Source organism: Eleginops maclovinus, chromosome 12 (assembly GCF_036324505.1).
Source record: "Eleginops maclovinus isolate JMC-PN-2008 ecotype Puerto Natales chromosome 12, JC_Emac_rtc_rv5, whole genome shotgun sequence".
NCBI classification, from domain to species: domain Eukaryota; kingdom Metazoa; phylum Chordata; class Actinopteri; order Perciformes; family Eleginopidae; genus Eleginops; species Eleginops maclovinus.
In genome coordinates this window covers 24,938,092-24,959,980 of record NC_086360.1, presented here as the reverse complement: position 1 = coordinate 24,959,980, position 21,889 = coordinate 24,938,092, and the positions used below count along the sequence as shown (strand labels likewise).

General features: G+C 41.7%; 1 protein-coding gene across 3 annotated transcripts; it reads right to left on the bottom strand.

Moving 5' to 3' along the window:
- Nucleotides 1-3,310: 3,310 nt before the first annotated feature.
- lzts1 (leucine zipper, putative tumor suppressor 1) lies at nt 3,311-19,833 on the bottom strand. 3 transcript variants are annotated; one of them, XM_063896538.1, is made up of 9 exons: nt 19,607-19,833; nt 9,671-10,008; nt 9,450-9,584; nt 7,765-7,927; nt 6,748-7,142; nt 6,119-6,292; nt 5,864-5,995; nt 4,982-5,176; nt 3,311-4,749 (listed from the first exon to the last, which is right to left on the bottom strand). In XM_063896538.1, exons 2-9 carry the CDS (start codon nt 9,890-9,892, stop codon nt 4,207-4,209), a joined length of 1,959 nt encoding a protein of 652 aa, XP_063752608.1. In that variant the 5' UTR covers nt 9,893-10,008; nt 19,607-19,833; the 3' UTR covers nt 3,311-4,206. The 3 variants fall into 3 exon arrangements, with proteins under 3 accessions (XP_063752608.1, XP_063752610.1, XP_063752609.1); XM_063896540.1 differs by having other exon boundaries at nt 19,765-19,823; XM_063896539.1 differs by lacking the exon at nt 19,607-19,833 and adding an exon at nt 12,085-12,196.
- Nucleotides 19,834-21,889: the final 2,056 nt, after the last annotated feature.

Below are 21,889 nucleotides of genomic sequence, written 5' to 3'. Positions count from 1 at the left end.
TTGAGCAGTGAGGGCTTAAATTGGCACCCGGCCAGTTCCCCCCCCCCATGAGCGAAAAGTGACATTGCCATAGAAATGGGCATTGCAGCTGTTTGGTTGGGGAACCAGATGGTTTCCCTGCCAACCACAGACTCTAAATACTGCGGGCCGATTCACACAAAGTACTCAATCCACCTCCTGTACTTTGATGCTCCACACAAACACGGACTCCTGTCTTCCTCCATTGCCATTTCAACTCGACGCTAGCACAGATTTCAGTAGTGTGTGCGTGGACCCTTTGGGACTCCCTCCCCAATTACTTTGGTGACTGCAGAGGAGCTTGGGGATTTGCTGAGGCTGTGTTTGCGGGAGCTTAGCTTGCATGTAGAGCTCCGGATAAACCAATAAAACTGTGAAATACATGCCTGAATAACTAGCCCCCTGATATTTTAGAGCAACTAATTGCTTAGGGGTAGGGCTGGGATGTAGCCCATTTGACTATGTGTGTGGGTAATGAGTAATGAGGGCACGGTAGAAACTGTACTGTGCTATTGACTCCTCTATTATTTACCAGTATGGAATATTTATTATAATTTTAGAGGTGAGGGTCGCATCATCAAATGTAGTGAAAACTCCCATTTCGTTGGAGTGCAATTATAGATTTTCCACAATAGTTCACATTGTAATTTCCTTCCATTCTTTTTTACGTGAATATTTAAGTAGAGGTCGCTTTTTTGAATGTTGAACCGGTTTGCTAAAGCGCCTCCCCATTACTAATGGATTCAGGCCCTTTTGTGCTCGACTGTCAGCGGATCAGGAGAATCACAGCATGATGTGAGTGCATTATTATCATGTCACTGCAGGGCAGGGCTAAATTATCACCAGAGGCTTTTGACGGCTGCCTAACTGCTGTCCAATCGCACCGAGACATCTGCTGGACCGAAACCTTGCATGTTCAGCAAAAATGAATTAATATAGACAATCTATACAAGGTAGAAGAAAACATAATCAGTTGAAGCAGGACGGCAGAAAGTATTGCTTATTAAGTAAAAGGTCCTCCTGTGAGTTATCCAATTTCAACGTTTATGCTCAAAGATCTCATATATTGTTGCATAATAACTAAAAACGTAATGGAAAATAAGTTTCAGAATGTATAGAAATAGAAAGTAATATCTCTATATATTTTGAGTCTCAAGGAAGGAGTTGAACAAGTTCATCTCCAGGGCTTAAGAGAAGAATATACCCTTAACCGTCCCACAGTGGGGAAATTTACATTCTGCATTCGACCCATAGCATTAGGAGCACCCTTGGAGCTGTCTAGGGAACGGTGCCTTGCTCAGGGACACCTCGGTGGCACTTGGTCTTTCGGGGACTTGAACCGGTGACCTTCCGGTTCACAAGTCAAGTCCCTATGGACTTCGACAAAACATCCAGAAACCGCTCTGATACCACATGGCATTGTTAAAAATAGTACATTTTATGAACAAGACACACATGGTAAACCAGAATGTAATACTTGATGATGTGCCTTATTTTAAACTATGTTGGTAAAGCACACGGGAAATTGCCTCGTATTTTTGTGCGCGTATCACACGGGAACATTGCTGCGATGTGGATTTCTTTATATGCTTATTTATTTCACGTCCCTTCATCCAGGCAGCTCCGTTGCTGTCTTTCATGTCAAACCAGCGACTTTGAATTCCTTGTTATCTCTTGTGTGTGGTCCTCCTTTCATGTCAGGGACGGAGCAACGCACACTGACAATGGGCCTTAATTTGATTTCAAGTTTTGATTTGGTCCAATCAGCTCAGTAATGAGTTGCAAAAGAGCTTCTGTGTGAGGGAAGCAGCGCTATATAAAAGGCAGAAATTAGATGATTAGTCGGGAGAGGGAAAACAACCTTCTCATTTAAGTCCAAGAGGAATGGAGAATGATAATGAGGGATTGACAAAAGCGCAGTTTGAAAAAATACCAATATCATTCATGTTTGTTATTAAATCCAGCGTTAGCTTGTGAATGTGTCCAACACATATTCACAAGCTACACATTTACAGCTGCAGTATTGTCCATGTAGGTCTGATTTACTCAATCAAAAGTGTTTGTATCTTTCAAGTGCATTAAAGTACAGTTTGAGTATTTATTAATAGCAATGTGGAGATTTGTCCAACAATAGTCTGTTGATGTGTGAAAAATTCAGATTTAATTTGGGCAAAAAAAGGCTAAACAATTGTGATTTAATTTTGTTTGTATACAGAATTTCAGAAAACAGAATTAAGTAAATTAGCAAAAGTGTTTGAACACAAATGCCCAACATTTCTTTTAAAATCACCCCGGAGTGTTTGTTGGTAGTTATTTCCAATTTTATCCAAGCATACCGTTTTTTCACAGAGGCTTTTATTTGCTTCCCCCATGGGGTACAAGTGAATGATTTTGTATATTGAATTCCAAGAAAGTTTTACTAATGGAATTTCTGCACAACTTTTTGTCTTTTTTACTTCGCTATTTAAGCAATTGTATGTATAAGGACCAAAGTTAGGAATGTAAAACACTTTCGAATTTAACTTACAGCACCTCACCTATGTTCCACTTAGTCTGACTGCCACCCCTGACCCGTGGTGGTAATGTAATTTACTGGTGGGAAGCTGAGCAATCTCAAGCAGCCTCATTACAGAGCTTGCCACACATTTTTGACCGGCTCAATGTGTGCATATATTCCTGCCTGAGTGTGTAAGTGAACCCCAGAGTATGGAGTGGGTGGAGTAGTCAAACTTTTGCTTCTCAAACTACTTTGCCCTTGTGGGAAGTGGAATGGCTCCAAAACAGCAGAGCCAAACGTCCAGCACTGCTGCGAGGAAGGTTTGTTTTTCTCCAAGTGGAGCGGTGCCAGCTCACAAAAGTTAGATGAACAATGTAGGGAGAGAGATAGACATAACCGGGAGATCTCCCTTTTTCTCTCCGTGTTTTTCTCCCAAAATATTTGCTTTTATTGCATTGCGTCCAGCTCCGTGTAATCCCTCTCTCTCTCAAAACACAAAGTAAATCCCTAAAATTTGCATTTGCCCTTGGCATCTGCCAGAGGGGTTTTCTAGCATTAATGTATTTTGTGCATTTTCTACATCAGCAACATCTTCAGGCCTAAGGCTCACTTTAACAAAGCCCTGGTTTCATGCAGACAATGCAGTGAAGTGTGTAGATGGATTGATTAAAATCGAATTACAATTAGAAAACAACTGTAAAACGTCATAAATTTTACCTAAAATGAAATAGTTTTATACATAAAGAATACATCTGCTGAGTGGACTGATGGTTATGAAATATATCCACTTCCACATAGTGTTGAATTGAATTTAAGGGTTAAAATGCATAACACTTTATATGATATTAACATGTTGTTGGAAGTGTAAACCACATTTCCTTTTACATTTGAGTGGGTATAACAAATATTTGTATCATAAGACATGTGTTTTGTTTTTTAATGGCTCATGAAATGGCTTTTATCGATGTTCCATGCACACAGTCATGTGTAAAAGTCTGTTAAGGCTCACAGATGATACGTCACTGTCATGCTTATCGTGTGTTAGCATTAGAAGTTAATCATAAAACAGATACATCAGCTTGTCATCCGATCCGATCAGATGTGTCATTGACCAAATACTACATGATAAATGATCCAAATTATGGGTAATCTTTTTAGACATCTTGGTAAAAACATTTTTTAATTAACTTATTGTTTACCTTAAACTGAGGAATTATATTTGTGCCAATAAATCAAGCAAAAATAAGAATTCAAGAGAAAATAAAACACAGTAAAGCGAAAGAATTATAACTTAAGAAGTATGTATATTGTAAGGGAACAAACATATGTTATAAAAAAGGATAACAAATATATTCTACAGGATAAAACAATTTATTTTTTTGCAAGTTATACAATTTTAACTTTTGACATTACTTTTTATTGCCTCACTTGTTACTAAAGAAGTTTTGCTTGAGCTTATTGGCACAAATCTGATTCCATAGCAAACAAGTACTAACATTGTCTTTACAAAAAGCTATTTTCTTCTGTCCCCTGGACGCAAAGTACACTACGCTATGCACATACTATTAAATAACCCGTGTAAAACACTAATAGGCAGTGAAGGAAGTCCAGCTGTTATCATAAATATCTGTGGTGAAAAAAAATAGTCAAGTGCTCGGTTCATTTTCACTGAACGTGTGCGAGTGCTCCCATCAAATCTCTGTGGCTATAACGTCTTCGTATGTCTGAAGCCCTGAGCTGTAGTTCATGTCCATACCGAGCTCCGTCCGGCTCTCCAGTTCGGCGGTCAGCTCCTTCAGGATCCGCTCCAGGTCCTGGTTTTTCCTGTGCACCTGCAGGTAGTTGATCTGGAGCTGCTTCTGGTACTTGATGACTCTGTCTTTCTCCTTGTTCCACGTTAGCCTCTCCTGCTCGAAGCAGCTGGCCAGTTTCTCCTGAGCGTCCTTCTCCTCCCTGAGCTGCTGCTTCATTCTCTCCACTTCCCTCTGGAGAGATTCGGTGGACATGTGTCCGTTGCTCTCCTCCCCTTGGCCTCGGGTGGGGGAGTCTGAGCCTTGGTTTAGTCTCTCTAAGGCCTGAGTCTGAGCCTCAGTTTGCAAACTCTGCTGCTGCCTTTGCTCTTTGGCGATGGCCAGATCCTGTTTCATTCCCTGAATGTCTTTCTCCAGTTTTCCTGCTTTCTCTCTCAGCAAATCAGCCTCATTCTTCTTCCGCTGGAGTTCATTTTGGCAAACCTGAATAAAAAATGGAAAATATTTACACTTTTAAGAGGACTATTTTGACGGATGTTACACGTCTGCTAAGTCTGCTTGAACACAGACATTGAAATTGTCTGGAGGTCACAAATGAGTGTAGCAAATAATATGAAGTGCTTTCATATTATAAGCACTGTGGGCATTTTATTCACACATACTTATTCGAATACCATGGTGAGATGAATTGTCACTGAATAATGCACAGACTCACCTCCACCTCTCTGGTGCGACAGTGAAGTTTCTCCTCGTGGTCTTTATTCTGTCTCTCGAGCATCTCCATCTTTGCCGTGTTTTCCTTCAGTGACGCCCTGAGGCTGACGATCTCGTTCAGCTTGTGTTTGACGTCCGCCTGGCCGTCTCTGAGCTGCTGCTTCAACAGGGAGATCTCTCCTGACTTCTGGCACACCTGCATTTGGACAGAGATGATAATGAAGATGAACCAGTCATAGTTTTAATGAGTGTGATATGTATTCCACTCTTATACTGTTAATAATGTTTATGTACATTCCCCTTTCTAAAACATCTATAACAGCAGCATGCATTTTCACTGTTTGCCAAAAGTCAGCTTAACATTTAAATAATAAAATAATTAAGTTGAGGTAGTTACATTTATTTTTGGACCAAGCAACAGCAAACACAACATTTAAATATTTTCCACCCGTACATTTACATATATGTTTACGCCCAACAAACCAGGGCTGGCCACACAGTCAATTAGACAATTTCCACTGTCCTTTTGACTCGGTTTTGTCTCCCTTAACTGCCAAATGTCCAATGATGTATGTTCACCAAAGTTTTTAACTTTTGCTGTGCTGAAATATGCCGAAAAGCTTCAGAAGTGTGGGCAATCCTCTGATGTTAAAAGGCATCATCGTGTGATACTGAGAAACAAGTAAATGGAAACATTGATGTCTGTCTCTTTTATGGTGGGTTTCTTTCTAATAAACATGATGCATAATGGCGGATTCTTCCTCCTGTGATGCAGGAACATTATGTCCCTCATCACCTGCAGCGTTCAAGGTCCTTTCGCATTGTTTGGCGTGCTGCAAGCTTTCAAACCCAACTGATGTCACACATATGACTCATGACTCACCTCCCATTGAGTCTCCTCAAGTGTTGGGGCGAGCTGCGTACTCTCTGTCGCATAACACCTCAGCCTGAGCTCCACAAGATCCTTCTCTTGTGTGAGCTTGGCCACATCCGCCTGAAGCCTCTCCTTCTCAGCCTGCACAGGAACACATTTCTCTTTTAACTTGTTTGTGTGAAGAGTTGAAGGCATGTGCCTCAAATAAAAAAGGTAAAATACTGTGTCACAGAGATTAAAAAAGAAAATAGGAGGTGGGCTGACCTGGAGCTGGCTGACCTGGAGCTGGAATGCTTGCTGGGTTTTCGCAGCCATTTGGGAAACTTGCCGAAGCTTTGTGGAGCATCGCTGCTTCAGCCCCTCCATCTCCTCAGAGCAGTACTGCTGTCTTTCCTCAAACAGCTGGCAGGTTTCGGATTCCTTGTCTTCAAAACTCACCTATTTTTAGGGGAAGACATGTTAGTAACAATCCGATAGTACTCAGATCTTTAGTTGAAGTAGAAATACCACGTTTAGTAATACTCAGTAAATAAAAGTCCTGCATGTTTCTCAGGTAAAAATACAAAAGTATTAGCATCTAAATATATTTTATGTACCACAAATATTATATGTTTTGATTATTATTATTATAAGCTGTTAAAGGTGGAGCTCATCCAAGTGTAACTCTTGTTTAAGTGTTGATCATACCGTTGATCATTGATCTATATCTGCAAAGTAACTGAAGGTACTATGTATTCTGAATTGTAAAACTACACAGCATCACAAAACGGAAATACTCAAATACCTGAAAGTACAGTACCTGAGTAAATGTACTTAGTTACACCACTGATTAACAGTAAAGACGTACTGATTGATTAACGAGCAGTTGTGTTGGAAATGTGACAGCGTGGTACCTGTAGCTCCTGCAGTTCAGTCTCTCTCTCCAGCAGCCTTTGTTCCAAACGCTCAATCAGTGACTCATCTGGAGTAATGGGGGACCGGATCCCACCCGCAGTTTCAGAGAGCGCTCTTGGCTCATCTGCAGCAGAAAGTGGGGAGCCAGCGTCCCCATTAGCCTTACACGCCAACCCTGCGCTATTTAGACCAGGCCTGGAGCTACAGTCAAGGTTAGTGCTATTCCCGTTGACCCATGGAGGGAAATTGGGCAGCGCTCCCTTGCTGAGGCTGTGTGCGGGAGCTGAGCTGCCATCGCTGTGACTGACGGGGCCCGTGGAAGCACTTAGGCTGCCGCTGGTGCTGTGGGTGGGCAAGCTGGACATGGAGTTACGTCCAGAGTCAGAATGAGTCCCTGAAAGGAGAATAAATGACATTTTACTTTAGGGGGAATATGTCAATTGTCAATTTCAACCTGAATTTGTTGTTGAATTTTTTAGCACAACGCTGTGCTGTACAACGTCAATCTCACTATTGTTTGGTGTATTGTATTGTGGCAGACATACTCAGATTTTGAATAGCAATACTCAATTGTACAAATAAATATCCTGGGTTCAAACTTCAAAAATGATGGCATCAAATTATAATCAAAGTACCCATTTGTTTTACCCCCTTTCAAAATCATATCACATTTCTGGATAATGATTTTTAATTCATGAATGTGTCTATCAATGGCGGTAAAGCTGGTGGTAAATTGAATTATTTGATATACTGCTGCTATATTTTCATTTATTAGTTGATATTTTAGTTCGTATTAGCTCATTATCTGAATCTGTAAAGTAACTAAGGCTGTCAGGTAAATATATTGGACTAAAAAGTACAATAATGGTTTTCAAAATGTACCAGAGATTAAATATAATGTAACATAAAATGAAAATGATCAAATAAAGGACTTACAGATTATGTTTTAATACAATACTTGAGTAAACCAACTTTGTTATTCCACCACTGCATTTCAATATAATGTAGATATAGACCTGAGAAGGTGTCCTGCTTATGTCTGATGTCTGAACTCCTGGTTTTCTCCAGAGGATAGAGGATGTGGTCCAGGCTGTTGTGGCCTGTCTCCGTGGAGAACGTACTCCTGGGAGTCACGGGCTTGAAGGCAGTGGAACGGACCAATGACTTGTCAGCAGAGGTCTGGAAGAGTGAAATGACATACAGTCAGGGGTGCTGTTCCCGCTTAGTTGTTACGGAAGTGTACAACAAACTGGGAAATCATAATGACTGGCTTCCACAGAGATAAACATTGCTTAGTAGAAGCAACAGGGAGAGATATTTTTCCCAATCATATCGTTTTCATACCCAAAATAGAATTACTAAAGCGGGCAGAATTCCTCCGCTGCATGCAGGCAGTATTAAAAGCTACTCAGCAGTGGTTGCAAGTCAAATTCACTAGACTGTCATAAAAGAGAAAACTCATTTCAAAGATGAACTTATACTCCACATGCCCCCATCTGTGCTGTCCAAGAACGTCACCAGCAGTACCATTCCTCCCTTCCACTCCTTTCTGACCGCCTCCCCTCCCCTTTGCATCCCACATCTCTCCCCCATGTGCTGTCTGAGCGAAGATGAATAGCCCTTCTCTGTGATATTAATAATATGAGCTACTGCTGAAGTGTAAGAGGTAAAGCTTGTGAGCTCAGCATTCCTTCTCACTGACTTCATGACTGGGATGCCTACTCTCATTTTTTCCTCTCTTTCTATCCCTCAAACTCTCTTTGGCCCTCGATCTGTCTCTCTCTTTTCTTTCATATCCTCCGCTCCGTCTCTTTTAAAGCTGCTTCCTATTCCTCTCCTTTCTCCCCCTCTTGCCCCAGAGGAATAAAGACCTATTGAAATATACTCCGTTTGCCTATTTATTCTTGGCACAGAAATGACTTCAATGAGAAGATCAAGGCATTCTTAGGTCATTAATCTGGGAGGGGGTGATTAATAAGCTGGGATGGTTCCACACAGGTTATGAGGAATGGTTGCTACCAATTAAACTACCTGCTGTGCATGTTTTATACTCAACAACGCTGTGAGGTTTATAAAGTCTGCTGCAGTTATGCAGCATGACTTCTTAATGTCAGTAGATATAACCAGAGCAATGATTGCAGGTAAGTGAAGGACTGTGAACCAAATTTGATCAGGGGAATCAAATGGAGTTAAATCTCAGATCATCTGGAGCGGATATTATTTCTCTACAAGATTAATTTAGTTACATCTGCATGGAGCCATAGGAGTTACCCCATAGCGACTTCAGGATCAAACTAAGTCTGTGAGAGTCTGAGGTCGGGCCTGGTTGCCTTGGTCTGACACGCTATCATAAATATGTGCTGAGATCCAAAAAACACCTAAATAATCCAGATACCACAGAGTTGCGATCAACATAAAAAATACAGCAACCCTCTCACCCTCTCCTCCACATGAACCTCACACAGGTGAACAAGTGGTTATATTTACTATGAGTGCCGCCCATACCAAAAATAATGTTATAAAAAAGGACGAATACCAAAATATGAACAATTAAAACCCTTTTTTACAACACTCTCTGGCATTCATGGCTGCTACACCATCTTTGCAATCTTTATGCTCAGCCCATTTATTGTAAAAAAAAATCTATTCCTGTGAAATGTAAAAATATAATTAAGAAAGACATAAAGTGCTTTTTCTTCACCTTTTCAGTTATATTTCCTGACTTGAGCAGCAGTTTTGGTTGCTGTCGCCCTTCTGATTCCCCATCTCTGTTCTTCCCACCTGAATGGTCTTCCATTGGTCCTCTGTAGTACGCTGACCTCGGTTTATGGCTCACCTTTTATGAAACAGGATAAATATGTTATGTTTCGTGAGTGCAGTGAGCAACATTAAAATCATAGTTTGAAATGAAATGGCACACACCTTGATGTAAAAAAAGTCTTCACTTCGTCCTGAGCGGGAGTGGGACAATCCTTTGGAGGGTTGGGTGGGGCCCTGAGTAAAGCCACACTTCAGTAACTCGTCTAGGCTGCAACCTCCGCTCCTTCTTTGAGGATGTGTTCCCTTTTTTAACTGATGTTCAGACGCCTTGCAGTCTCTGCTGTTGAGGTCGTTGCCGTTCACGAGGCTGCTGACACTGCCCATGGTCCTGGAGGCATAGGTGAGGGGAGGGTGTTGCTGAAGTCCAGGTGGGTAAATTACACAGAAGAGAAAAGAAGACACAACTCATGGCCCCTGAGCAGCACTCTCAATGACTCCATCTGCAAGACAGGAAACATATAATGCACATTAAACATAACGAATATTTGCTGTTGATCCTGACAAACCACACTTTCCTCTGATGCTTCATTACTGTAGTTACATTCAGTTGTCTCCTGAATCAGTCCAGACATGCAGTGTGGAAGCAGGTGTGTTAACATTTACTAAACAAACAAAGTATCAGAAAGAGTTCATCTTGGCGCTCTGCCTGGCTTTGTGTGTGTCTGCATTTATGGCTCGGCAGTTGAATTTGACAAATAACCCTCTGGCTGCCCTTCCTCTAAACAAACTGTCAAATAGGCTACTTATAGTCAACTCAACCCTGCTGCCATTTGAATAACACTATTCAAACATGTGCTGCATTACAGCATAGACACATGCAGAACACACAGAAAGATTACTCTGCCTACAAGAGCAGTTTAGGGATGTAATTCCTGCTCAAGGATACTTGACTACAGGGCATAGGCATCAAACCACTGACCCTTTGATTGGCATGACAATTATTTTTTAACATTTTAATATGTTGAGATTGACTGGAATTATTAAATTGTAGAAGTTGAGAGAAAATAGGGACAAACTACTTCTATCTTTGACTACATAACGTGAATGTCAATATGGTTTTGGGGGGTTTTCCCTTTCCTGTAGTGTCGGTTTTTGGGCACGTAAATGGTACGCAAAGGCTAAAAATCCCTATGTTCCGTCTCACACACACACCCCCGTGCCTGAAACGCCTCCAGTTGACCCCTTTTTACTTCCTGAACATAGTGACATCACTATGTAACACTCGCGCTTCTATTAGCTAGCGCTCGAACACATTACGCGTGATAGGCTAAAGGGGCGGGACAGCTCTAAGCGGTTGACCAATCACAACAGAGCCGGCCAGCTAACCAATCAGAGCAGACTGGGCTCTGGTTTCAGACAGAGGGTGAAAAGAGGTGCTGCAGCACAGGCAGTATGAGAACAATAAAGAGCTTTTTGAACATTGAAACATGGAAAAAAATACAAAAAGAGCATCATTTGACACACCCTAAAGCAACCTCTCCACACACTCTACACATCACCATAGTAACTGACACTTTTCAAAGGTCGGCTACAAAATAAAGAATGAATTAACAAGAAAGGGGATATCTGTGTGTGTGGTTTTGCTTTTCTTGTTTATAATGCAAGGATATTCATTCATAGAAGTAATAGGGATGCTCTTTATTGGCGTCCCTTTGAGAGACAACCGGACCCCAGATGCTGCTAGCCATCTCAAACCCACAGGGGAAAATCAGTGAGTTGGTAGCAGAGGGGCTCCATACTGGCTGATCAGGCCTGCGGTCTTCCCTCAACACCTGGTCCTCAGCCTTTAAGCATTTTATAATGGCCACACTAACAAAGCATGGCACTAATGTCCTGCTGTAAGTCACACATTAGTGTACATTGCATTTGGCTCGAGGCTAATCCATAATTATCGGTTGCACAGTGGTGTTTCTAAGGATATTCATAGCTGTCAGTGTCATTTCCTTGAAGTGTTTGATAGTTGAAGGAAAATATTCAGAATGGAGGCGGGCAAGCTGATCAAGGCTGTCACTTTCCATCGCACAGGAAACAATGATAAGCAAGATGAGACATGTACAAAATATATGTTTCATCATGAGGAGAATAATAGGAGCATCAGAGACAGACAGCAAGTTAGACAGAGTTGGAGGGGTTTAATAAGACGCTGACAGGTATATTCTATTTAAGGTGAAAACAGGGAAGGAAATATAATCATGGAGGCTTCTAATCTCGGAAAAATCAAGTAGACAGTTGGAAGTCTTCCAGCAAGACTTCAATTTTGTTTTTCTGTTTCCCTCGAAAATACCAGCTAGAAAGTAAACAGCTCCTGAAAATGTTAAGTAATGGTATATGATGTTGAGTTTGTACCTGAATAGCAGTCGTCCCCCCCCCCGGTCTGTGAGCACTGATGCAAACACACTCTGACATGACTGTGCCTCGATGTCTGCCGCTAAACTCCAGCCTTCACTCTCACTCTCACACATTAGCATCCTCCTCTGACATGGGACTGAAGTAATGAAACAATAGATTGTACTTACTGCCAGGTCAATCTAAGCGTCCATCTCTAGCAAGGCCCCAGCAGAGTCATCTATCCCGTCCCGGAGAAAGTGTGTATACGTCTGTCTGTCTGTCTGTCTGTGTGTGTGTTTGCCCTTGAATGAACCAGCAGCAAATGCAAACCTCACAACATCACCACATCGCCAGGAGGGTCTACTAACTGTTTTGTGGAAGGGGGTGGGTCCTTTTGGTTGGCTTGTACCCAGCTCTGCATTATAACTGACATGTAAATTCAATTCTGTGTGTGTGTGGGTGTGTTTTGGGACCTCCCTCTCCCCCCCAGGGGAACCAGTGTACGACATGTGCTCCCATAGAACTGGCGTGTGCCGCTCAAGTGATTAAGTTCCAGCCTTCACAAAAGATCTCTTACACCCCCCCGCGTACCCCCCTATTCTCCCCGCTATCGCCCACAGACACCCTCCGTTTGTGCATCGACTTACTGTGTAATAACCATTCATCCTACAGCCCCCCCACCCTGCCTCCCCTTCTTCCATCAGTCCCTCCCTCCATCCATCCGTCCCACTCTGTGCCCTGCACCCACCCTGAACAAACAACACTTCATTTGAAGGAGAAAAAAAGGCGCTTGCCCTCTCTCTTTTTGCTCTTTGTCTGTTGAAGTGTGCCGCTCTTTGTGTGGACTCTTGTGTGCCGGGTTGATGTATTCTCCCCAAGCAGCCCAGGACCATATTTGAGCGTTAAATAAATGACTAGTCCTCACAATGAGAAGGCTAGAGAGCTTCAGTTGTATAGTGATTTACCAGCATCCTGCTTTTATGCTGTATGTTCTGACATACACACACACCTCCACACAATAAACACACACTTTCAAACTCCTGGCATCTCTCTCTAAGGGCAGTAGAGCGTTTAGAACCCCACGGCGTACACACTGTTGACAAAACACAATGTGGATGAAATATAATCACACATCACGACAGAAAAATATACAAGCTACTGTGCTCCAAATGAACAGACAACAACAGCGGAAGAAATATGGCCCCTGAGATCCGCGGCTTACAAAACAGGTGTAAATCTCACAACCCATTTTTGTCACGCGTACAGGAATACTTTCTCTTAATGTGAAGAAAACAGACAGCTTTATTATCGCATAAAGTGACGGGACAGTACTGATTCATCGATGTCATCCCGAGGAAGATCGATAAAGAAATCAGTTTGTTAAAATTGAATGAATGTGAAGCAGCGTGACCCTACACTGTGTGATCTTTCCACAGACAGATCTGCACCAAAGTTTACATCATTTTACATCATGCTGTCTGAAAGTTTTCATCCATAAAATATTTTCACAAAGTCTACAAAGAAGATCTACCATAATCTTTTTTCTGCAGCAGCAATGCTCACTCATCCTTTCAGAGGCCTAGCATTGTTCCTCGATTAGTCCCATAGTGCCCCCCCCCCCCACAATCCTGTTTGTCTGGACAATGATCCAGCCATTTCACTTTTTATATTCCCTCTCACTCACTGGCGAGAATCGTTCAATTTCACTTCTATTTGATGCAAATATTGAAGAGGTTTAAAAATGTATTTATTGCTTGATCTTTGCAAATTTTAATAAGCGGTGCAAATGGTCTGACCTCGCGCCTTTTAAGTGGAATGTGTGATTTAAGACCTTTGGTGAGATGGGATCAGGAGGTGTGTGTGTGTGTGTGTGTGTGTGTGTGTGTGTGTGTGTGTGTGTGTGTGTGTGTGTGTGTGTGTGTGTGTGTGTGTGTGTGTGTGTGTGTGTGTGTGTGTGTGTGTGGATGCATTTATGTAATCTTATATCTGATTGGCTGCATGTTGTTTTTCTGTGTCTGCACAAAATAGTTTTTGTGTGTGTGTGTGTGTGTGTAGTGGGGGGAGTTGTCTTGCTTTCCATCCCCAGCTGACCTGCCTGACACAAAGCCCTGTCCCAGCTGACAATACACCCCCCCCCCCCTACACACACACACACACACACACACACACACACACACACACACACACACACACACACACACACACACACACACACACACACACACACACACACACACACACACACACATACTCCGAGAGCATAGCCAATCCATTACCACAGCCAGTGGACGGCAGCAGTGTGCTGTAAAGGTCCAGGATTTATACCTGTCTCACAATGACCATGAACCTCTCCTGTACCTCCACACTGCCACGCTGCCAGATGGCATCATTTTAATTCTCACTGTCTATATGGTAATTTCTAACAGATGCATGTGTAATCTATCTAGTTCAGTGTGTCTGTTTTTTTAGGTCACTCTAAAACAGATTATGTTTCTTTTGTTCATATGCAGCGTCTTAAGCTCATACAGAATTTCATACACTGTGTTTCTTTACATGAATGCCAAATCTGGTGGAACAGTTTTCATCTTTAACATACTTTTAAAGCTTCGAGAGGGATGTTCAAGAGTTTTACTCCATGTTTAACCCAATAACTTTGTTGTAGTTTAAGGTTAATGACTGGAATTTTACCATAACATTGGAGGACCTAAGGTTAGGGTTATGGAGGCCTTAAAATAGTCAGAATTGGAGCAGCAGAAGACTAAATATCCTAACTTTAAGTTCTATTTAACAAGCTCCAAAAAAGCTTTCCTAATGAAACTCAACAGTTGTGTTTGTCTAAACCCTCCATGCCCAGGAATATATTTTAAAATCCATGCCTACAGGATTTAAATTATATTTAAATGGTGAAAGGGGTTTTATTTCCTGACTTTTTTATATGCTCTAGCCACCTCATTTGCCATATGGTACTCCCGATAATACATAGACTTCATTTGATGTGTACTTTCTGTGGACTTCCTTTTTCCTTTTCCAAAATGAAGAAGCCTTGTTTTTAAATGTGTTATTCTTAAACACATGAGCTGTATTGTATGGGCTGCCGATACCTTTCACTGAAGTCAGTGCGGCATCTTTTAGACTTAAATCTTACTCGAGGCAGTTAATTCATCTCACTTAATATTGTTGTAAAAGTTTGGTTATCATTGTGGAGATAGCAGAGATGAAAGCAGTTTGATTCGCAAAGGCTTCCAGCAAGGCATGTTCAAGTGCTGGCAGGGATGTCTGACATCAAAGCCCTTTGAAAAGAGTAGACTACTGAAGAAAAGCTACAAAATTGACATTTACAGCACAACGTGTGTGCCAACGTAAGCTATAACTGACTGTGATTTCACAAGCCATACTTTTAAATGAATTAATGTCTCTCCAGAGAAATGTTGGTTAATATTATAAAATCATAAAATAAAACATTAGGAGGCAGTAAGGCATCCACTATGTGCAAAATACAAAAAAACTGCTATCAAGCATAAGCCAAATTAAACGGTTAAAACCTTTGTAATGCAGCTTTATTTCTGGAGGTAAAATCAATCTGAATCAATCCTTATTATGCCGTGCGGTCCTCTAAATATATACGCAGAACATACTACTCCCAGTTTCATTCAACACGTTAGATAGCTTTGAATCGATCCGCGGTTCACACAGAGTAACAGATGATTCACATGTAATGAAGCAGGCATTTCCATTATCCCAGGAATGACACTGGAAATTAAACTCAAAAATTAAAGCGAGGACAAGAACAAACAGATCCTGTATGACAGCAGAGATAATTCCCAGAGAATAATGGGCAGATGGATTGTCCATTGTGAAGTAATACTCCTTATTTTTCTCTATCACCCACATGTGGACTGTCATACACACTCATACACACACACACACACACTAACACGCACACACACTTTCCCATGTCTCACTCACTACTCACTGTGGCTGAGTTGTGCGGATGAGTAATGTGGTTTCCTGCAGAAGCATCAACTGGGAATGAAGTGTGGGGTACAGACAGCCATCTATCTTCCACTCTCACTGCTAACACTATCTACTGACCAAGCACTCACACACACACACACACACACACACACACACACACACACACACACACACACACACACACACACACTCACTTGCACACGTACTATGGCATCCAATAGCAGCTAATTGGGTAATCCGTTTAGTGCATTGTAAAGGAGATTGAGCATGAATAGGGCTTCACTGCTGTAGAGCAGAATAGCAGACACTCATTACTGCCCTGGAGTAAGGAGATGGAATACCAGGCACGGGACAAAGACGAATAGACACACATGGCAAAATATAAAAATGTGTGTGGAAGACAGATTGATATTGTGTGGATCTAACTTTTGCATTATACACTGATGCTGTACTGTCAATGTCTGCTCAGTTTAAAGTTTGCATGCAGAAAAAGGGTTTCTTAAACGCACGTTCACTTGAATTACGCGAGTAATTGCTCATTAATTTGATCTCGGTGTCTTCTATTGGCAGCCGTGTGGCTGCATCTTTGACTACAGTCTAGCTTTTAGTGACGGACCCCCCTGTATGAATTAGATTGCAATCAGATACTATTACGTGCATCCAATTGAGACATTTGGTCAGCCCAACAGTCACCCTCCTTTGGTTTTAATAGATAAAGAGGTTGTGTGTGCTGCTCACTGACTTTATACGGCTGGCCTACTACTGCTCCTTTAGTACAGGCATTTGCATAACCTTGGCAGATGGAGTGTAGAAGAAAATGTATTTTTAATGGAGTCTAAATGGAAGCCTTTAGTGCTGTGACAAGGATGGGAATTGATGCTCATGAATTTAAGGAGTCCTAAAATTAAATATCTGAAATGTTCTTTTATATGCCTCTATTGAGCAGCATCCATCCTTACACGATTGATTATTGTATTACAATATGTCTCCGCACTTTTCTATAATGCTTTAAACTAATGCATTGACCTGGAATCAATCCAGAAATGGTTTCAAAGAGTTGTACGTGTTTTGAAGTTAGATACTGCAGATCGCCGGCCAACTCCACGGTCATGAAATATTTACATGTGAGGCTTTTATCCCACTCTAAAAAAAGCCAGGGTGTATTGAAACACACGGATGTATTTTTAGACATTTTGAATTATTGCTCATCCATTATCCACAAATATTTACCTTTTCCATTATCCTTCCCTTGTTTTGAACGCCCTATCATTTATGCATGATAAAACAGCCGCTTGAATATGGACTTTAAACTTGATGTATTGTCATAAAAGCTTCGTTGTCGTGTCACTTCATTATTTGTACAATAATTGAGCTTTCAGCATGAAAGGCACACTTGCTGTCAAAAAACAGAGTTGTGTTGGAGTCACATTATACTGGCTTCATCGGATTCTCATAAATATTTTGTCTGAGCCATGCACTTGATAGTGCAATGTCAGATCATAGAATTTCAAATTAGAGATTAGAGATAAACTACTTTTAAAGGGGCTCTATTAAGCTAATGTTCAGTTATTTTATTCCTGTACTGTGTCATGTCTCCATGCTCTAAAGCTCTTTATTTTTCTCACACTGCCTGTGCTGCAGCACCTCTTTTCACCCTCTGTCTGAAACCAGAGCCCAGTCTGCTCTGATTGGTTTGCTGGCTGGCTCTGTTGTGATTGGTCAACAGCTTAGAGATGTCCCGCCCCTTAGCCTAGTACATTGTGTTTGAGCGCTAGCCAATAGAAGCGTAAGTGTTACTTTGTGATGCCACTTTGTGAAGAAAGTAAGATAGAGAGAAACTCACTCTGGAGGGAACTTTGGGATTTTAGCCTCTGCTGACCATTTACATGCCGGGCCGTAGTTTGGACAGCCCTGCACTACAGGGAAGGGAAAACCCGATAAAGCGTAATAGGTCCGCTTTAACTCGGTCGCACCAGTGTTATATAAACTCTCTTAAGTTTTGTGTTGCTCACAAAGTCACTCCACCATATTCTGAAAACTCTGTCTTGTATTTTTGTTTGATATGTTATCGCTGTGGAAGAGCATTCATAGGTACAGAATGAGGCCTCTCCGGGCACGAGGCCCATTGACCCTGCAAGCTGAAGACTCACTGATAAGGTTGTCATTCTGGAGCATAACCATCCTCAACATCCTCCTAATCTGTGTGTGTGTGTGTGTGTGTGTGTGTGTGTGTGTGTGTGTGTGTGTGTGTGTGTGTGTGTGTGTGTGTGTGTGTGTGTGTGACTGTGGGAGTAAGAGAATACATAACACGCTCACTTTCAGGGGTCTATATCTTTCTGAAAGCAGCTGGAAATATGTGCTGCATGCGATACCTGCACTTAGCTCCATAATAAAAGCTCCCCTGACCTTGTCATGCTAAATCGTTCAAAATCTGTGTGGTTCTTTCAACAATTTGAGGCTCACAAAAGTCGCGTCTGTTACTCACCTGATGTGCACAGTGGCTCGGCTGACTCACATACCGCAAGAATATACCGCTATTTTGAGAACGTTCCCATGAATCATTACTGAAAAGTTAACAGCATCATCCAGAGCTGAAACTCCTATAGATGCTGGGATGCTGTATTTTCTCTGACAAAGAGTCTTCACTCGTGAAAGGATGTTGCATTTGGGTATCTGGGACAGTTATTTTAAGACACGTATCCTTTAGCAGGTCATGACAGCTCTAATGGTTTGTCACACGCTAGGGAACTGAGCTGTGTTAGCTATAACGAAACAATTGCAAATATGAAAGATGTGCAAATGATCTGAGGAGTCAATGCATTTACATCGTGCACTTCACATGAGAAAAACAGCTCTTTTGTGACATAACTGTCTTCACAACCTGCGACATTCATCCTCCACACCCCCTTGTGATTCTTCCGTTGGTTTTTTTCAATAAGTTAGAGTACAGGGCAAAGCTGAACATGCCTGAGCAGGTGCCTTTTCCTTTCTTATTCAACTTGTCACCGGCACAATCTGCAGTAGGCCAATTCATGTGCCCCACAGGTCTCAACACATACACTTTTGTACACAGGTGTGACAGTCCTGAAACTATGAGGTTGTGCTGGAGGTGAATTATTCTCTGCACCGACCTCCACCTTGTGTAGATTACCCTGCCAAATTATAAGAACATTCAAGAACTGTTGAGGCCGATTTACTTAGGAGAATCACAGGGTGTGACATATACTTGCACATTAATTCATGCTTAAAGCACCTTTAACAACCTGGCTCTGTGGCCATTTATTTCCTCAAATTGCTGTGTATAGTTCAACATCTAAATGAAGACCCTATCATTTCCCTAGTTTTGAAACAATGGTTTGTCAAGTAATGGCTGTGCTGAAAGTAAATAACATGATTGGTAGTTTTCTGCAAAGAAAGTACACAGTTAAATCCGAGCTGGAATGTCTTCAAACGCAGATGTGTTTTTACTTTGAGCTTCCTTGAAAGTAGCAGGACTTGGATTGCCTTGCTGAAAAACGTTCAGTAGGTAAACTAAGTTAAATGGATATAACTAAATGTGGAAACAAAATAAACCTAGCCTTCATTTGGTACTTCAAAAACTTTCCCACAAGTCACATCAAGTCAGCTCCCTTTAACAAATCACACACACTCAACTCTGTAATGCCTCTCAGACTCACTGTCACATTAAATCGAACAGCCACAACTTTCCTGCACGTCCCACTGAAGGTGACTTACCTCCATAATAGTCTGCCTGCCCCTACGTCACAGTCACTGTTTCTCAAAGCGTGTGTGGACAAACCACTTCCAGTCGAATGCAAGTTAACAACGCTTTTGTGCAGAAAAAGAGACGTCTGCTTCTGTTGCAGGATCTCTCTAGGTCCCCTCTTCAATACCTGGTACGGTGCAATCAATCCGTCCCATCTCTCATACTCTGAACACGGTCACATTCCTCCATAAACACTCTCTTTCTCCCTCCCTCTCTCTACAGTGTATCCTTGTCGCCTCCCTCCTGAACTCCCTCCCACTCTGAACATCTAACCCTGCCTCCCATCCTCCCTCCCTCTGCTGCTCTTTAGTCGTGCACTATTTCTTTAGTATGTTCACCCTTTCATCCACTTCTCTCCACTTGTTTCGTCTAACTTTTTTGTTTCTCGCCCTCTTTTCCTGGCATCTTGCCCAGCTGTTCATTTTTAAAACACTCTTAGCAAATATCTGTCAGCGATCTCAATGTTTAAACATGTAGATCTTGAAATTTTGATTTGGTCCTGCGTCCAGTTGTGTGGTTACAGGATATGGATGTGAACCTGTGCATGTGTGGCTGCTGGGCTGATGACTCATCCACGCTGGTACCCACCATGCTCTGCTGCCGAAGATTTAACCTGCTTCACTGCTTCAAATGACTGCATTGGCTCTCACAGGAAGCCAGGGGCGGATCTGTTGTGTTTTGGTTTATTTATGTAACAGATGAGTTGAATAAATGATCAGCATGGTGGTGTGCAGGTTATAACCCCGCAGTGCAGTCTTTGCAGTACTTGACATGCCAGCACATCCTTCCGTATCGCTGCTTTGTCTCTCTGTATCCATCATGCTACAATGTTTCTGCCTCCATGTTGTTCTCATCCGTCTGTCCTTGTTTCTTTTACATTCTTTGCTTAACATTTTGCACTAACACTGCATCAGAATTAGAAGTAGCCAAACTTACAGTTTCTTTCACACATGTAATAACAATATAATACAATTACGTTTTAAGCTGCTGGCTGTGAACAAAATGAACACTATTCCTCTTTGCCGTCTGGGCATGTCTAGTGGAGATGTAATGACTGTTTTAGACTTCATTCAGTGTTCCTGGAGTGCCAATTTCTCTTTAATATATTCCCCCCTGTAGCAATCAGCCCGCAGAACACTGTCATCCCTTTTATACTCAGTGGGTGCCATGGGTGTGTATATCTCGGTGTAACTATGTGTTTTGGAAGTTTGACACAAGCCTGTAATTTAAATTGTGACAAGGTGACCACATCCAGGTTTATTCATGTTGTTGTGAGTTGTTTTGTCCTCATCACACATGCACGAAAAAGTGCACCTTATCATTGTCTGCTCACTCTTCTAAAGCACATCCTATTTGCCCTCACAAAAGCATCTTCCTTTGTGTGTATAAGGGAATGTGTAGGCAGGGCTGAGCATTCTGAGATGGTGTGTGTATGTGTGTTCACATTTAATTTCATCTGAAAAGAGTGCGGGCTCTGAAATAATCTGTTTTGTACCATGTATCAACAAGCGCGCCGTTTTCAGCTGTGTGCATCACTTTTTATTGTCCCCATATCGGATGTGCTTTCAGCTTCTTACAGCATGTTGTATTTGCAGCAATATGCAGCGCGTTTCTCCTAATTCAAGTATTTTGGGCAGCTGTAGCGCGTTTGCCCCTGTCAGCCACCGTACTAATCACCTGTAAAAAGGTGTTAACAGTAACCTAATCTTAAGTACAACAATATGAAAGTAATGTCAGCTAATTGTTCTGTTACTTTTGGTCCTCAGTTTCAAATCCAATGCAAATAAATGCAAGAGAAAAGCATACACAGTATTCTAGTTTGACAAATCAGATGACCACCTACTGTGGATAATAACATATTGATAACCAAAAGCAGAAGATTGAAATGAGCCTAGAGGAAAAGACAAAGAAAATTCTGGCAGCACAGCTTCCCATTACAAGAACTGGACAACACATTAGTTTTATCTAAAAAGCATTTACCTGTAAATGTTGTTTCAAATTAGATGTGGACTCCTTGGATGACGACAGTATATTAACAGCTGGAAGGCACAGCTTGCTTACTGATAGATAATGTTGCTTCTCTTCCTCTTCTTTAAACACAAAATAATGGCTCAATTTCCACCCAGTGAAAGCCTTATTTGAACTGGAGGCCACAATGATGAACTGTTGGAATAGCGATGGTCTCACTCCAGACTCGTTTCACCTGTTTGAGACGAGTGTGTGTGCGTGTGCTTCTTAGAATTGTAAATGTA